At 41.9% G+C, this 17,302-nt stretch overlaps 1 protein-coding gene across 1 annotated transcript in view; it reads left to right on the top strand.

Moving 5' to 3' along the window:
• The window catches only part of MBD2 (methyl-CpG binding domain protein 2), a 65,899-nt gene that overhangs the window by 2,183 nt on the left and 46,414 nt on the right, over positions 1 to 17,302 (top strand). The window contains exon 2 of the mRNA XM_043888762.1: positions 14,956 to 15,115. Within this exon, the coding sequence (XP_043744697.1) occupies positions 14,956 to 15,115 (160 nt within the window). The remainder of the gene's footprint in view (positions 1 to 14,955; positions 15,116 to 17,302) is intronic.

The raw sequence follows: 17,302 nt of genomic DNA, 5'->3' as shown, positions 1-17,302 counted from the left end.
TTGTTAGTAGAGTTTATTTTGACATTTAATCTGAGACCACTCATCTTGAAATCGTAAATGATGCTTAGAAAGCTTATTTTAAACATACAAAGGTGATAATTGTGTTTTGCATTTCCCCATCATTACGTATTAAATTATACTTTGGTAATACTAAGTTATTTTGGAGCAAATTGTTTTTCCTCTCAGGCTCACTTGTTTCTTGCAGTGCTTTTCACGATTGTTCATTTTTGCATAGTCTTTCGTTAACAGCTCCTTTTGTTATCTTTCTAATCAAGTAGCATGCCTACACTTCTTCACGTGAAGTCTGTTTTGACATCTTGTAGCCAGTGATGTTTGACCAGAATATTCTGTGTCTGGGATTGACCTCCGTGAGGAATGGGTGACTAGTCTGTTCTCAGTAGAGCATCTTCAGCTTTGAATTTCACCCCTTTTGACTTTTTCCTGGGTATGCTTTGTTTGGTTTGGGGATGGTACGTTTGTTCAAACTAACTTGGTTACTGCAGAGCCTTTGTTGTTGCAGTTCTTGCAGCAGCTGGAAAAGTTATTTCCAAAAGGCAGATTGCCGTAGCGCTCCTTCTGGCGTGTGCCCACCTTTGTGTATGGGTGTGTCGTCAACTTTTGACGTTAAATTTTTAATATTAATAGATTATTTTATGGTAGAAAAACTGGTATAATCAATTTAAAAGTCTCTTTATGAGACAGTGCAGAATGATTTGCAGTTTTCTGTCTGTGCCAAATGAAAACACACGTTGAACAGATTTGTGCCACATGCACTTCGTTCAGGGCTGGAGGGAGTGTTGTGTGTCACGGTTGTCTGCTAGTTACACTACAGGATTTCCTTCTGAGAGGTTACGAGGCAGGAGGACCCAGACAGTGTGATGTGACGCCTGTGATACAGTGCTTCCTCTGACTTTGACTTCTGCTTTCAATGGTGGATGACGGAAGTTACCTACTCATATTAAAGGTGAACACGTAGGGCTTCCTTGCCGGTCCAGTGGTTAAGACACTGCCCTTCCACTGCAGGTGGCCTGCCTTCCATCCCTGGTTGGGGAGCTAAGATCCTACATGCTGCGTGGTGTGGCAAATAAAACAGTGAACACACTATTTTTCAATCCACGGTGTCAGTGCTTTGTATATTAGCATCCCCACATACATGCCACTCATTAAAAAACCAATAACTCACAAAGTTCTGGCCATTATCTCTTAATAGGTGGGTGCGTTAATTCTTCCGTTGGTAATGTGAACACCTGCACACAGTTGTTCACACAGATTCTAATAATGCTGACTCCTGATTTAGCTTGCCCCTGGGGAGATTGATTTAAACAAATCTGTGCCTGTTAACCGAGGGTGTGTCTTAACAGTTATTAATTGGACTGAAATTAAGCTCATTCAAGAAAGCCTCAAATTTTGATAGAATTTTTCTTTTTTTTTTTCCTCTTTCCTGAGATTGCCAGGTTCTAATAGGAAGGTGTGCCTCTGGTTGCCAGTTAAGCAGTATAGTTATGTCTTCTGTCAGGATTACTGGTAGTGCTGTGGCAGTTTGTATATTATCATCCCAGGTTTGTTTTCTAAAAGGGTGTGGCTTGATCAAGTGTTGGATCTATTGGTAGAGTTTCTGAAAAAGTTCATTGCCATCATAAGAGCCGATTATTTCAACGATACTTTTCTTACTGGTCTACTGATTCCTGTCATTTCTAGCTTTTGGTTCCATGCACTTGCAGATTTGTTTTTTTTGAAATATCATTTTCCTTGGCAAAGGAACCTTTTAGTAGCTGCCTTATGCCTTTTTGAAAATCAGTTGTCATTCTGTGAGCTCTGTATCAATATCTTATTGGGTTCTAGACTACTAGTTATAAGTAGGTTAAAGGCCCAAGAGTCAGGGTAAACAGCTACAGCTGCTGCCATAAAGTATGATCTGGTTGGGTACTGGAAACAAAAGAGTAACCATTTTTGATTCTTGTATCAAATTATGATGCATTTACACCAGATCACTTCTATGAAAATATAAAATAGAACCAGAGGACATTTGAAATAATCACTAGGGAGCAGGTGCGTGATGAGAGACTAAAGAGATTTCACCTTGATCTGGAAAGAAGAGGCCTCAGAGGCAATATAATTGAGAGCTTTAAGTCATGAGTGAGATGGTGAAGGTAGGAGTCTCTAGGGAAGGCAGCAGGGCCCAGGGGTGGAGAGGTTTGGAGTTGGTACCCACCTCTGTGCAGCCTCGAGCATGTCACTTACTCCCCAGGGCGTGGTTTCTCTGTTAATGACGTGGGTAGTGGGATTGTACCTGTACCTCATAGTGGACTCAATTCTAGAACACTCAAATAAATATATAGCTCTCTTAAAACTTTGTATATGTTTAAGGACTAATTAAAGGAAAACAGTTCATTAACTCAAGTTGTATGGACTGAACATATAAATAGGTTTTTAAAAGTGTATAGAAGTAATCTCATTTGTTATGAAAGGCTGGTATGGTCTTTGAAGCCATGAATTCTGAATCATTGAGGGTATCAAAGTTCAAATAGGGCCTGTCCCTCCCTTTTTTTTTTTTGGGTCTTAAAAATACAGACTTTTCTACATAGTCTTTGTTGGAAAAAACTAGCTCAGCGGACCAAGGGTCACAGTTCTTAATGGAAGTCTCATTGGTGTTCAGTTAACTGTTATTCGTGATATTTTCTTTCTGGTCATCACCATGGAGTTAAATGTGGCATCTCCTGTATTACTGTCTTGTTCATTTCCCTAGAACATGGCTTCCTCCCCGCTCCCCAGACACAATGCTAAACACACAGATGCCAAATAAGTATTTACCCATTGATATGACACTGAAAGCTTAGTGAAGCAGGCTTAAATGACTTCCCGGCCTTTCCTTTGTCACTCTGCTGTGCGGTTATCTGCATTTTACAGGTGGGGGTCAGGCCAGAAGCTAAGTGCTGCTTGAGGTGGTACTGCTAGGGAGTGCAGGGTTAGCATCCTGACGCCGGTGCTTCAACCCTGGGACTCTGAACCACCCTGCCCTGCTGCTGCCTCGGGCCATCCCCAGCACCGTGACTTGGGCTTCCTTGGTGGCTCAGCCTGTAAAGAATTTGCCGGCAATGCAGGAGATGTGGGTTCGATCCCTAGGTCAGGAAGATCCCCTGGAGAAGGGAATGGCAACCCACTCCAGTATTCTTGCCTGGAGAATTCCATGGATAGGAGTCTGGTGGGCTACAGTCCATGGGATCAGAAACAGTTGACAGGGCGGAGCAACTAACACTTTCACTTTCACTTTCAAGTATTGCAACATCTCATGCTTAATCTACTTTGTTAAGCTTTGTGTACCACTAAACTAATGTATGTATTTACTGTTATGCTTGCATCCTGAAGTTGACAAGGGGTACATTTTAAATCCTATTTTGTAGTGAAGCCATTGAACCAAAAGAATCTTCCAAGTTCTATGTAATATTGAAGGAGGAAAAAAGTGGGAAAATAGTGATAAATTAAGCAAAAAGCTTTGTTTCTTTCAGAGTTGAGACACAGTTGAAATATACTACAGACCAGTTTTTTTAAAAAAGCATTTTTTTTCCCCTGGGTAATAGAAGTGACCTTTTTGTTAAGAAATATTTCTCTTTCTCTTTTTCTTGTTCACCCTAGGATTGCCCCTCTTATTTATCAGATATTCAGATAGGCAACACATTACCTAAGAAGCCTTTTAAAAGCTTTCACTTAAATTGGAAGAAATCTCGTTGTAACTTGCAGGCTCAGTGTGGTTTATGAGGTAGTTTTATATACTTCCTGCAAAAAGCTTTATTAGGTTTTCAGAATTGAGACCCAGTTGAAATGTTGGTCTGTAGACCAAAAAAAAAAAAATCCTTTAGTTGGAGAAACAATATACAATATTTATTAAATGCTTATTGCGTAATTGAAAGTTTGCCTTGCTTTTAGTTTCTTTTCTTGATAATGCTTCTTATCAAACTAATGTTAGCTTTTTCTGATTGAAGCCTGGATCCAGAAATAACGTAGAGATATAGAAAGCCTAGGCATGGTGGAAATTGTGCTCGGATACTTCTTTCTCAGCTGTACCATCACATCTTTTCGTGATGCGCTAGAGGGATTTTTGTTAGGTTGCAGCCTTACCATCCGTCCTGCATCTGATTTTCGGAGTCTGACATGCAAAGTCTCACCTGCCAGGAGGCCCATAATACCTGTAGTGGAGGAACTACTTAGCTGAAACGGAACTGATACACATACATTCTAAAAATAATCTCTAACAGAAATTGATATATGATCTTTTTTCAGATTACTTTTTTTAAAATTTCACTTGTGAGATTTAGTCACAATTTTTTTTCATAATTTAGTTGGTGAAACAAGCAGGCTCTTTGCAAAGTTGGTGGTGACTTTTTTGTTTTTGTTTTACGCTTTATAGTGGGACTAATAAAGATTCATAACCTTTAGCTTGTGTTTGAGGTTTCTCAGACCTGCAGGATGAATTAGAAATAAATCATCAGCTCTTTTTTCATGCACTTACTGTTTGGCTTGATAGAAATTCCCCTTGTAGCTCTTGTCTGTTGGTCTTTTGTTGGTGTTTGCCATTGCCACTAAGGAATAACTGGAAATTGAAAACGAAGTTTAACTTACTTCCTAAAAACTAAAACTTCTCAAGAAGGAGAATAGAACTATGAAATAGGGTGAAATTTAAATAATACATGTGGATCTTTTGATTTTGCCTTATCTTACTATAAAGTCAAATTCATTTGTTTGGAAACTGAACTGTATGTAAGCAGTATGTAAATGTAAATGATAGTAAATATAATTTAAAATTAGATCCTAAAATCAAATACTTATCGTTTGTCAAGAAGAATTATTAGTGATTTACAAATGTTAGAAAATCATTGTCCTCTTGATGATTTTTGAATAATATATCTTGGAATTCTTTTCCTTTTCTTTTTATAATGTCCTTAGAATTCTTTTTAACATGTATGCAGTGATGTATGTGTATCTGTTAAAAAAAAGAAAGATCTTTTCTGGAGGCCCCTAGTGGAAATGGGCAATAATACAAAAGTGGACATACAAAATACGTGTTTGCAACTTTTTACTCTTACATACTACAGATAGTAAATTTACTATGTCAGGTTACCATAGCAGTTTCTTAATGCTTTCTTTTCACTTCCATACTTACTTAAATACTGTGTTTGAAGTAAGTCTGTCCATAAACTGACTTGCATAGGACTGGTTTAATAGAAAAGTAGGGACTCTGAATCAGAAGATTGGGACTTGAGTCTTGCTTTACTGTTTTAACGTGGACAGATTTTTAAACTTCTGTAAGCTTCCAGTTCCTCATCTGTAAATCAGGGATAAGAATTCTGCTTCATGGAATTTTTTGAGATTAAATGAAAATACATTGAGGCATCTGGCATATATAGTAGGTGGTCAGATCAGTAAAATATTAGTTCCTTTTTCTTCACTTAATTATCCAACATAAATAGAAGTATGTGCTTGTTAATTATGTGATGGTTTCCAATATTGTATTGTATTTTGAAATGTGAACAGGGTAGAGCTTAGGTTATACATGTTCATCAGAGTTTTAAAAATATATTCCATTTTTTCCCCTGATTATAAAAATAACCCATGTTCAGTGTGGAAAATTGGGAAGATATTGAAGAGTATATAAAGAGAAATGTCTGTCTTTATATAGTTCCAAAGAGAATCACTGTTACTATTTTGACATAATATTTTGACTTGCATCCTGCTTCCTGGATATGTTTGTGCACACACATATACACACACATACCCCCACACACGTATTTATGTTCTTTTATAGTTGCTTTCAGTTTGGAGGAAACCATAGATTAAAGCAAGCATAGTTAGTGTTAGTCGCTCAGTCATGTCAGACTCTCTGTGAGCCCGTGGACTGTAACCCGCCAGGTTCCTCTGTCCGTGGGATTCTCCAGGCAAGGATACTGGAGTGGGTTGCCATGCCCTCCTCCAGGGGATCTTCTCAACCCAGGGATCCAACCCAGGTCTCCCACTTTGCAGGCGGACTCTTTACCATCTGAGCCACCAGTTAATGAATGAACTTAAAGTTCTTTTTAATGCGTATGCAGTGGTGTGTGCATTTCTTTTAAATGGCCTTTCCCAGGCATCCTTAACCTCTTTTTAAAAGAATAATTTGTTTTTTGGGTGTTCTTATCTACCTACATGTATTTTTTTTTTTATTATGGGAAAGTTCAAACATGTGAAAACGAGAGTAGATAAAGTGTAATGAATCCCTCATGTGCTTGTCTACCAGTTTTAACAATTACCAACTCCTGGCCAATCTTGTTTCATCTCTTTCCCCACCTTTCCCATTATATTTTGAAATGATTTCCAGATATGTTTAATTTCCAACATTTCCATAGCAGTGTTCAGTCCTTAGTTCAAACAAAATAACCGGTGTTTTTCCTTTTTCAGACAGTGAGTGCTTATGGCAATGGGATAAGATTTAGGGAGAATTCTACATTCATTCATTTTTTATTTTTTAGTGGCCCACCCTGACTTTTTAACCATTTTCTTAACCATGATACAGAGATAGTAGAATTTGCTACTAATCATACACTCTTTGCATATAATTCTTGTTAAATAAATGCTAGTTTATGGAATGATTGGTACAGAATTCAAATTCTATTGAAGATCTTTCATACCACTTAAAATTGGGTGGTGATTCCTTAAATACTTAAGTTGAAGGAAAAGGTTGAATGTTGTCACATTTTATGAGTAGCCAAATTGTTAATATAATAAATTTTTGTCCTTACTGATACTTTAATTTTCCACCCCAAACCCCACCTCAGCTGTTAGGGAAATTATTTCATGCTCAAATTTACTTGCCTACACTCTTCATATTTTTCAAAAACTACTTTTTGATTTTTAGGGGGAAGGACTCAGCCTGTATTCTTCAATGTGTATATTTAAAAATTGTTGTTATAGAACATTTCAAACATTCGTAGAAGTAGAATTAAATAAAAAACTACCAAGTATCCAGTTCAACAGTTGTCAACCTTGTTTCATCCATAGTCAGATCTACTACCCCTGACTCAGCCTTCATTGTTTTGAAGCACATTGGACATTCTGTCATTTCATTTGTTAAATAACTGCACTTCAATATGCTATTGGGAGAAGGCAATGGCACCCCATTCCAGTACTCTTGCCTGGAAAATCCCCTGGATGAAGGAGCCTGGTGGGCTGCAGTCCATGGGGTCACTAAGAGTCGGACACGACTTAGCAACTTCACTTTCACTTTTCACTTTCATGCATTGGAGAAGGAAATGGCAACCCACTCCAGTGTTCTTGCCTGGAGAATCCCAGGGATGGCGGAGCCTCGTGGGCTGCCGTCCATGGGGTTGCACAGAGTCGGACACGACTGAAGCGACTTAGCAGCAGCAGCAATATGCTATTTGTGAAGATAGAATTTAAACTGGTAGAAGTTTTACAGCTATACAGAGATCAGTATTTCAAACTAGAATGCGAGAGATGCCAGCAGGCAATTCATGATTATTTACATAATTCCTTTTGTTAATACTTTGTTCTGTTAAGGTTTTACGGAGGAGGCAAAGGATGGATTGGGCTTCCCTGGTGGCTCAGTGGTAAAGAATCCGCCTGCCAGTGCAGAAGACAGTTCAGTCCCTGGGTCGGGAAGATCCCCTGGAGAAGGACATGGCAACCCCCTCCAGTTTTCTTGCCTAGGCCCATTGGCAGAGGAGCCTGGCGGACTGCAGTCCATGGGGTTGCAAAAGAGTCTGACACTACTCAGCCACTAAACAACAGTGAGGTGGATTAATGTTTCTGGACTCTTGGGAATTCGGGGTGGAGACATGCATGCTGGACCAATAAAAGGCATGGTTTGTATAGGGCTGAAGAACGAAATCATTCAGCCTGTTGATTCAGAATAGACTTGAATAAACCAGTATGGCAGGGGCAAAAGTCACTGGGTTTGAGGAGTGCAAAGTAGGTTGAAAGGTTAAGAGAAGATTAAAGGAAAAAGAATCTCAGATGCAGGGCTAAGATGTTTCGCTCGCTTTTGCTATTGGGTTGAAGTCCATTGAAGGCTTTTAAACTGGACCTGGGGTGATAGTGGTATTTGAGGAAGAGCAGTCTGGAAGGTTTAGGATGCAAAGAAGGTTTAGGATGCGAAAGTGAGTAGAAAGTCAGCCTGCTGTAGTGATTGAGACTTAAGGTGATGAAGACCTGATTTAGGCAGTGGCAGTGGAGGTGGAAGAGGAAGGATGGGGTCAAAGGTGATTAGGAAGGAACTGGATTTAGTAATTGATCAGAGATAGGAGGTGATAAGTAAGATACTAAGTAGATAACTTCTGCCTGGGCCAAACTGTAGAGTGGGGCTGAGGATGGTTCATTTTAGGAAAGGCCTACACCTGAAGTTTGGGAGGAAAGGAGTTGAGGGGGCCTGGGAGCTGACTCTTAGATAGATTTTCCTGTGTGTGTGTCATGTGGTTTGGGGGGGAAAAATGGTATATATTTTTTCAAATTAATTGGTTTGGCAGTTTTCTGATTGTGCTGAGGTACAAAAAGATCATTTTAATTTCAGAGTTTTAATCTTAGCTAAAATTTGACTTCTGGAGACGATTGTTGTTTCATGTTAGAGAAATCTTTCTTTCAATACTTAAACTTTTGTAAGTAACAAGTAAACTTGAACACTTAAAGGGATTAGAAAAATAGAAAGTTGATTATTTCTTTATTTTCAGCCTTTTCCGTTGCTGTAGCTTATAGGATTCTTGTTATCCCCCGTAAAGCCCTTCCTGAAGTTACTGGAGAGCGGCGAGCCTCAGGTCTTGCTCTCGAGCCCCGACCTAGCCGCGTGGCCGTCCGCAGCGTCCCTTGCTGTCTCAGGCCAGTCCGTCTTCCTCGGCTCTGAGTTACCGCCTCCCCCACAGGTCATCCTGGTGCAAACTGGTTTGAAGAGCTAGCTGTGTTTGCTCAGACCTTCGGGCCCCTCACAATGGTTTGACTGAAGCATCACGATTATCCGTGTTACCAGCGTAACCTGAAAACACGTGTTCTGCCCTGTCACTTTTCAGGGCCCAGTTGCACGTGCGGTCTTCAGAAGAGTTAATTCTCAAATCATAGACTAGCAGTCATCTAAGGCGATGTGGGAGTCGATAGACTGACATCATGGGAGTACTACTGAGCTTTTCTTTCTTTTTTTTAATGTATTTCTTTTTTAGACGTTATTTATTTAAGTTTGGTTGTGCTGGGTCTTCGTTGTTGCCTGCAGGCTTTCCCTGCCGGCGGCGTTGGCAGCTGCTCCATTGCAGGGAGCAGGCTTCGGTGCGTGGGCCCTGGCGCAGCTCCCAGGCCCTGGAGCGTGGGCTCAGGAGCTGAGGTGCACAGGATTAGTTGCTCCACCGCATGTGGAATCCTCCCAAACCGGGGATCAGACCTGTGTCCCCCGCATTGGCAGGCGGATTCTTACCGGGGAAGTCTGGGAATCCTGCTGAGTTAAGATGGCTGTTATTTACGTCTTTCTGGGTTCTCAGTAAAGTTTTTTTAGATTTGAAAGTCAGATGCCAAATAAAATTTTCTTTTTGATAATCTATAGTTAGAAACTTCTCAGGTAGAGTTAGGTTTAAGAAGTGCTTTAAATCAACTGTACTTCAGTAAAAAAAAAAAGAAAAAGTTAAAAAAAAAGTTGCTTTAAGCAGCTTAATCAAAATGAAAGCAAGCAAAGACAATTCAAGTGATGGAATGTTCTTATATGAACTGGGAAAATGTAACTCATGCTTTTGATTTTCATTAATAATTACTTTTCTTCAGGGTATTTAGTGGGGAGGACAAGGAGAGGTGAGATCACAGGTCGGCTCAGGATAGGCAGATCTAGGGGGCGGTTGGTAGGGAATTTTTTTGTGGTTGAAAGTGAAATACTAGTATTTCGTTATTGGGACTAGAAGTAATCGCTTTGGGCAGAGAAAACTGAAAATGACTAATATCCTTCACTAGTCTACTAGAGTTTTTTTTTAAAGTAATTTCCCTGCCTTGCAGTTTGATGCTTTTAGAATAAAAGCTTAGTCACGTTAAGTCCCGGGGTGTCTGACTGTTAGTGACAGCAGCCATCTTGGAGAGCAGGCAGACGATGACCGAGTCACTCCAGGGACCCACCGCCGTTCTGTTTATCTAGCCCTGACTTCCTCGGCCACACTCAGAGTCGTTTGGCTGCTGTGAAGACGGTCCCCACCTGACGGACAGAATTTCTGCTTCACCTTAAGCTCCCGTGGGCCTTGCCTTTCTAATAGGCTTGCCTTGGTCTCCTGCAGAGGAAGGTCCCTGGTCTTGAAGTCCGCTGGGGCCTCCAGGTTGACTTTCCTGAAAGCCCCGAACACAAGCTCTGGCAGTTACGGACAGGAAAACAGCTTGTGCTGTATTCTGAAGGCAGCAGTGTGTGAGACCAGTACTTAGGGCTGTGGAGTGCACATGCTTATAATCTTGACGTACGTCAAGTTGTTAGCAGAATCTTGTTTACCAGTAGCTGGAGTATCTGGTTATAAGGACGGTATGGCTATTACAGCTTAATTAAAATTAATTGTAGTTATATTCAAGTGACATAATAACAGGGTACTCTTTACCAATTTTTCATTAACTTGGATTTTTTTTTTTAGTAGTATTTCCTTTGTTATGTAGTGTCAGATTAACCATGAGAAGATTTTCCAGTTCAGTATTTTAAATTCCAGGCAATATATTAATGTTTTAAATAAGCATAGACTTTTCTGTTCCATTGTGTGTGAATGAAAGCCATGTTCTTAACTATTCAGCTGATGTTGTTCAGTCACTGGGTCATGTCCAGCTCTTTGCAACCTCTTGGACTGCAGCACGCCAGGCTGTGTCCTCCACTGTCTTCCTGAGTTTGATCAAATTCATATCCATGGAGTCGGTAATGCTGTCTAACCATGTCATCCTCTGCTGCCCCTTTTTCCTTTTGCCTTCAGTCTTTCCCAGCATCAGGGTCTTTTCCAGTGAGTCTGCTCTTCACATCGGGTGGCCCTTTGGAGCTTCAGCTTCAGCATCAGTCCTTCCAGTGACTATTCGGGGTTGATTTCCTTTAGGATTGACTGGTTTGGTCTCCTCCCTGTCCAAAGAGACTCTCCAGAGTCTTCTCCAGCCCCCATAGTTCGAAAGCATGAGTTCTTTGGCACTCAGCCTTCTTTATGGCCCAACTCTCACATCTGTACATGACTACTGGAAAAAGTCATAGCTTTTAGCTGTGGTACATATACACCATGGAATTTTACTCAGCCGTCAAAAAGAATTCATTTGAACCAGTCCTAATGAGATGGATGAAACTGGAGCCCCTTATACAGAGTGAAGTAAGCCAGAAAGATAAAGAACATTACAGCATACTAACACATATATATGGAATTTAGAAAGATGGTAACGATAACCCTATATGCAAAACAGAAAAAGAGACACAGAAATACAGAACAGACTTTTGAACTCTGTGGGAGAAGGTGAGGGTGGGATGTTTCAAAAGAACAGCATGTATACTATCTATGGTGAAACAGATCACCAGCCCAGGTGGGATGCATGAGACAAGTGCTCGGGCCTGGTGCACTGGGAAGACCCAGAGGAATCGGGTGGAGAGGGAGATGGGAGGGGGGATCGGGATGGGGAATAAGTGTAAATCTATGGCTGATTCATATCAATGTATGACAAAACCCACTGGAAAAAAAAAATAAAAAAAAAAAAAAAAAAAAAAAGAATGTAAGTATATATGGCCTACCTTTGACAACAAAGTGGTCACAATAAATGTAAATGTAATAAAAAAAAAAAAAAGTCATAGCTTTGACCACGTGGCCCTTTGTTGGCAAAGTGAAGTCTCTGCTTTTTAATATGCTGTCTAGGTTTGTCATAGCTTTCCTTCCAAGGAGCACGCATCTTTTAATTTCATGGCTGCAGTCATTGTATGCATTGATTTTTTTTTTTTTTTTTTAGCCCAAGGGGTTAAAACGTCATTGCTTCCGCTCTTTCCCCTTCTGTTTGCCATGAAGTGATGGGACCGATACCATCTGTCTTAGTGTTTTGAACGTTGTTTCAAGCCAGCTTTTTCACTCTCCTCTTTTCACCATTTTTGCTCTCAGAAGTTACTTTGTTTAATACTAGCCTATGTAAGTTTTGTTTGAGAGTTTTAATAAGGGGCATCGTAATTTTGGGTTGTTTGACTAATCAAGGAAATGTGTAGGATTGTAATAAAGTAGAATTGAGGGATAGTAGAATTATTTCTAACTGGGCTTGCAGAATCACAGATGACTTCACAGTTGCAGTGACATTCTACCTGGGCTTGGAGGATTTAATATTTTATGATAGGCAGAATATTGGTTATGTTCACCCTTCCTCCTGGAAAGACATAGCTGGAAGTCAAAGCTACTTGGCGTATTTTTGGTGACGTTGAGTTTAGAATGTAGGGTGTCTTGACGTCTGGTAGGAAAAAATCAGGAAAAAGTACTTGATCAGTTGGAAGGTTTTTGATGTTTTACTAAGAAGGCAAAGCTGTTGTGCCAGCATTGAAGAGTCTCTGAGCATTTAGAACTTGGTACTGGCCGTGTGGGCTGAGGGATGGTGCCCTGAACACTGTGTGTGGCCTTCTAGCCGGAAGATGAGTTGCTGGGTAGACAGTGATGCTGCGACAGATGATGCTCCAGAGGATCAGGTTGGGGGTGAAGATCGCAGCGGCCAGAGGTGATTCAGGTTCAGACAGTGTTGAGGGTCGTGTGCTGTTTCATTCCGTGATGCTGACCATGTTGGGACCTCTGGACTAGAATGGGAGTTGAGTTCGTTTACACATCAGCATGTATTCTCTCCTCCTCTGGGCTCTGGTTGCTCTCTGCTTCCTTCTATTCTGTTACATACTGGTCTTCACTGGCTGTTATCTTCATCTGTGGGCTGAATTCTATACCTTGAATTGTGTTTCAGGAATAGCCACGTCATGTGATTGTGGAAAAAGAAGGTTGATACGATCTTCAGCTGTCTTGAGGTCTGTGGCGGCTGGTGGAGTCTGTGGCAGACTGGGGTGTGTTGCTTCCAACTTGACCCCGAGAGAAGTTTTTGCTATTCCAGGCAATTGTAAATTGCTTGGTTTTCCAGCCTTTTCTCTTTTGTCTCTGGGTTGAATTATTTTTCTTTTATTGTGGTCATTTGGTGCAAGGTTAAGTTCTCAATATGACATGTTGGCTTTTTTGAGAGATTTTCTAGAATTCTCACAGTTCTTTTCTGGTGTTATAGCTCACTGAAGTTTATTCTAGCACATTTGGTTCAGAAAATTTATTAGATAAGACTTTGGGGCGTTCTTTCTCTAAATTTTTTCTTACAGTTCGGTGCCACATGGGAAATTTTTTTGTTTTTGTTTTAGGAAAAACTTGTTTAGTTCAAGCTTCTGTATAATTCTGACACTTTTGTAATATTCCAGCTTTGACAATTTTTTTTTACAAAAAGTAAGTTCTTGATACACTTCTCTCAGATAGGAGTTAGGCTCACAAAAGTCATGTAAGCATCATACAAACACATTTGTAAATGTTTACCTTAGTTTTTCTCCTTTTAGTAACATTAGGGAGCATTTATTATTGTCAGAACTCATTTTTTTTTTCCTGTTGTGTTTTGAGTTCAAATCGGTAGCCCAAAGGTTATATGGATTACAGGTGGTGTGTGGGGGTGTGGGGGTGTGTGTGTGTGTGGTGTGAGAGTGTGTGTGTGAGTGGTATGTGGGGGGGGTGAGAGTGTATGTGTGTGTGTGTCTGGTGTGTGTGGTGTGTGTGTCTGGGGTGTGTGTGTGTGGGGGTGTGAGTGTGTGTGTGTGTCTGTGGGGTGTGTGTGGGGGTGTGTGAGAGTGTGTGTGTTGTGTGTGTGTGAGTGTGTGTGTGGGGGTGTGTGTGGTGAGTGTGTGTGAGTGGTGTGTGGTGTGAGTGTGTATGGTGTGAGTGGGTGTGGGTGTGGGGGGGTGTGAGAGTGTGTGTGTCGTGTGTGTGTGTGTGTGTGTGGTGTGAGTGTGTGAGTGGTGTGTGGGGTGTGTATGTGAGTGGTGTGTGGTGTGAGTGTGTATGGTGTGAGTGTGTGTGTGAGTGGTGTGTGTGTGGGTGTGTGTGTGGGGTGTGATGGGGTGTGAGTGTGTGTGTCTGGGGTGTGTGTGTGTGTGGTGTGTGGGGGGGTGTGTGGGTGTGAGAGTGTGTGTATCGTGTGTGTGTGGGGTGTGTGTGTGTGTGTGGTGTGAGAGTGTGTGTGTGTCTGGTGGGTATGTGTGTGTCATGAGTGTGTGTGTGTGTGGTGTGAGTGTGTGTGTATGTGAGTGTTTGGTGTGTGTGCATCTGTGGGGTGTGTGTGTGAGTGTGTGTGTTTGGCTGAGCTCCACGGCATGTGGGATCTTAACCGCCAGGGATCAAACCCGGGCCCCGTGCAGTGGAAGCGTGGAGTCTTAACTGCTGGACCACCAGGGAAGTCCCTAAGTGTGCTTCTAACAAGGATTGTTGCCTCAGAGCAGTTTGTTTTGAAGCTGTTTCTGGCTACCGTTGGCATTCTGTGTGTGTAATATGGGAAAACATCTCAGAAGTCAGTCTGGAGCGTGGGTGAAAGAGGAGCCGTTTGCGTGTGTGCGTTGCGCTCTGCGTGCCCCTTGGGTTGGGGTTCTGTCCGTGGTTGCTGCGTGAGTGACCAGCGGGATGACCTGTGTGAACATCCGTCATGTGTTCCAGCAGTGTATCTAGGGGTGGTATGGGAGGTGACAGACACGCTATCTCTTTCTTTAGGAAGTTAAGAATTTCCTTTAAAACTTTTAGTATTTCCTTGGAAAAAAATAAACATATGTAAAGCCATGATGTGATACTAATTGGGAGCATAAAGGCAGGCATGAAGAAAAGGTTTGTGTAGCGGTCTGGGGTATATATTGTTGCCTTTTGTTTGCCAATTAATTAATTAATTGTTTGCCAATTAATGTTATCTTTCTTCTAGTCCGAGTGGTAAGAAGTTCAGAAGCAAACCTCAGTTGGCAAGGTATCTGGGAAATACTGTTGACCTCAGCAGTTTTGACTTCAGAACTGGAAAGATGATGCCTAGTAAATTACAGAAGAACAAGCAGAGGCTGCGGAACGACCCTCTCAATCAGAATAAGGTTGGTCGGTCAGACGCTCTCCCTGAAGCCTCCTGCATTGCTCTGTGTCACTGGAGTTTCGGTTGTCTGAATGTCCCAGTTTGGTTTTTTTTTTCCCTTCCTTCTCCCCCCTGCAAAGCATTTTGATTTAATAAATCTGATTAATTTTCTGGTAGTTGGCTTACAAAGAGAGAGAGCCTAAGTAAAGATGTTGAAAACAACATTTCAGTATCTCCCTAGGCCAACATATGTCACACTTCGTGCCCATTGGGACTGTTGACAAAAAATTTCTCTGTTGATGTTAATTGTCTCCTTTTTCCCCCCTTAAAATAGTTTGTGTTGCCCATAAAGAGGCAAAATTTTATTGTGGTGCTAGTACCCTTACTTACCATATAGTTTATTTATACGTCCCTTTTAATATTCAGGATCAGGATTTGAGAAAGAACAGTTTTTATTTTGACTTTTTGATGGTGTTGGAGAGTAATATTCTTTAGGAATAATATTCACATTCTAATACTGTGATTGGAGATTTTTCCATTAGCTCTTACTCTTAGTGAGTTGCTTAGTTGATGATTTATCATATAAGAATTTACATGAGTAGCATTTGAATTATGCTAATTTAATTGTATTAAAGCCCCCAATATCTTTATAAGGAAAGTGCTGCACCTCCCCTTGTCCCCCAAACAGCTAATCTTATAAACCTTTTTTATTTTCCCCCCAGTTTTTTTCCCTCTAAATTTCAGAGAAACACGTGTGTATGTGTTACCACACGATTGTCTCACACTGACCGTGAAAGTGGTGGAGGGAGAAGGAAGGACTTTTCTTTGTAGGGACATGACTGGTGTAGGCCTGCGTGCCCCCTGGGAGCGCTGCGTTCGCCTGAGGACCTGGGAGCCCACGTGTCGGGGGGCGGGCCGTGGGTCCAGGCAGGCGTGCGCTCATGTTCTGGCTCTGCCTCTTCCTAGCTCACACAGTCACTGGCACCTTGATTAACCTCTGGTGGCTTCAGGTTTCTCATCTGTAAACTTATGATCATAAGATCTTTCCCTTAGCATTGTTGTGAGCAGTAAATAGGAGTTTCCATGAAGTCACCTAGCATGTTCCTTTCCTTTTCCCCTTATAGCTTCCTGAGCACCAAGCTGCCTCGGTGAACAGGTGGCCAGGATGGGAAACTTTCTGACCCAGCCTCCCTCCCTCCTTGCCTTTTACTTTTCCTGGAGACTATGCAGTCTCTGCTTCATATCCCTCTTTTTTCCAGAATTTAGCTCAGCAGTTTTTTGTTTTGTTTTGTTTTTTTCCAAAGAATAGCTTGATTTCCAAAGGCCTGGTGTGGCGGTGAGGATGCACTCCTCACGTACTGCATTAGTTACCTGGCCTGGCTTCCACAGGGGCGTTGGCAGGTTCCTCGTTCAGAGAGGCAGAGCCGGAAAGGGATGCTTGGCATTGCCTCCGAGTTCCTACCTAACGGTGTTGTCGATGGCTCTGAGGGTGTTCAGGGGCTGGGATTAGTGGCAGGAGGAGGGATGCTCAAGTTAGGACCTTGAGTGTAACTAGGATCGCTAGTGACTAGGTCACTAGTGTAACTAGGGGTGTAGCTGTATGATTTCAGCTTAAATCTTGATTCTGGGCTAATTTTGCTTTTTAAATGTAAGAGGAAAAATTAAGATGTATTTTTCTGAAACTGCCTTTTTAAAGCTCTAAACAGTCCTGGACATCTATTGGAGGGGCTTAAATATTTATGAAATGAACAGAGTGCTTCCAGAGCACCCCGTTGTTAGCAGAATCCCAGTTGAGCTGCACTCAGTGTAATGTGCAGATGTACCTCCCGCTGGTTAGGGTTCACGACAAGCCTAAAACTAATTGGTCTCTTTAGTTTGTGTGCACCTTTCCGCTCTAGCTGCGCTGGACTGCTCGTCATCCCGCACCGTGGCATGTGCTTTCAAGACTCTGCTTGCTCATGTGCTGTTTCCTCTGCTTGGAATGTGCTTCCCCCCCCCCTCCATCTGGTGACCTGCTCCTCATCCGAGGCCCAGCTCCATTGTCTCCATCTCTGAAGCCTGCCCTGCACCCTCCGCCCGGAGCCAGGCCCTCCTCCCGCAGGCCTGCCCGGCTCGGCCACGGGATCCGTGGCTGTCGGGCTGCTGCAGCTAGACTGTGAGCTCCGCGCGGGCAGGGCCCATGGCTCTCGTTTTGCTTTGTTTGGTATAT

This window comes from Cervus elaphus, chromosome 27 (assembly GCF_910594005.1).
Source record: "Cervus elaphus chromosome 27, mCerEla1.1, whole genome shotgun sequence".
In the NCBI taxonomy this organism is placed as follows: Eukaryota; Metazoa; Chordata; class Mammalia; order Artiodactyla; family Cervidae; genus Cervus; species Cervus elaphus.
The sequence above is the reverse complement of the archived record's forward strand: the minus strand, read 5'-3'. Positions and strand labels throughout refer to the sequence as shown.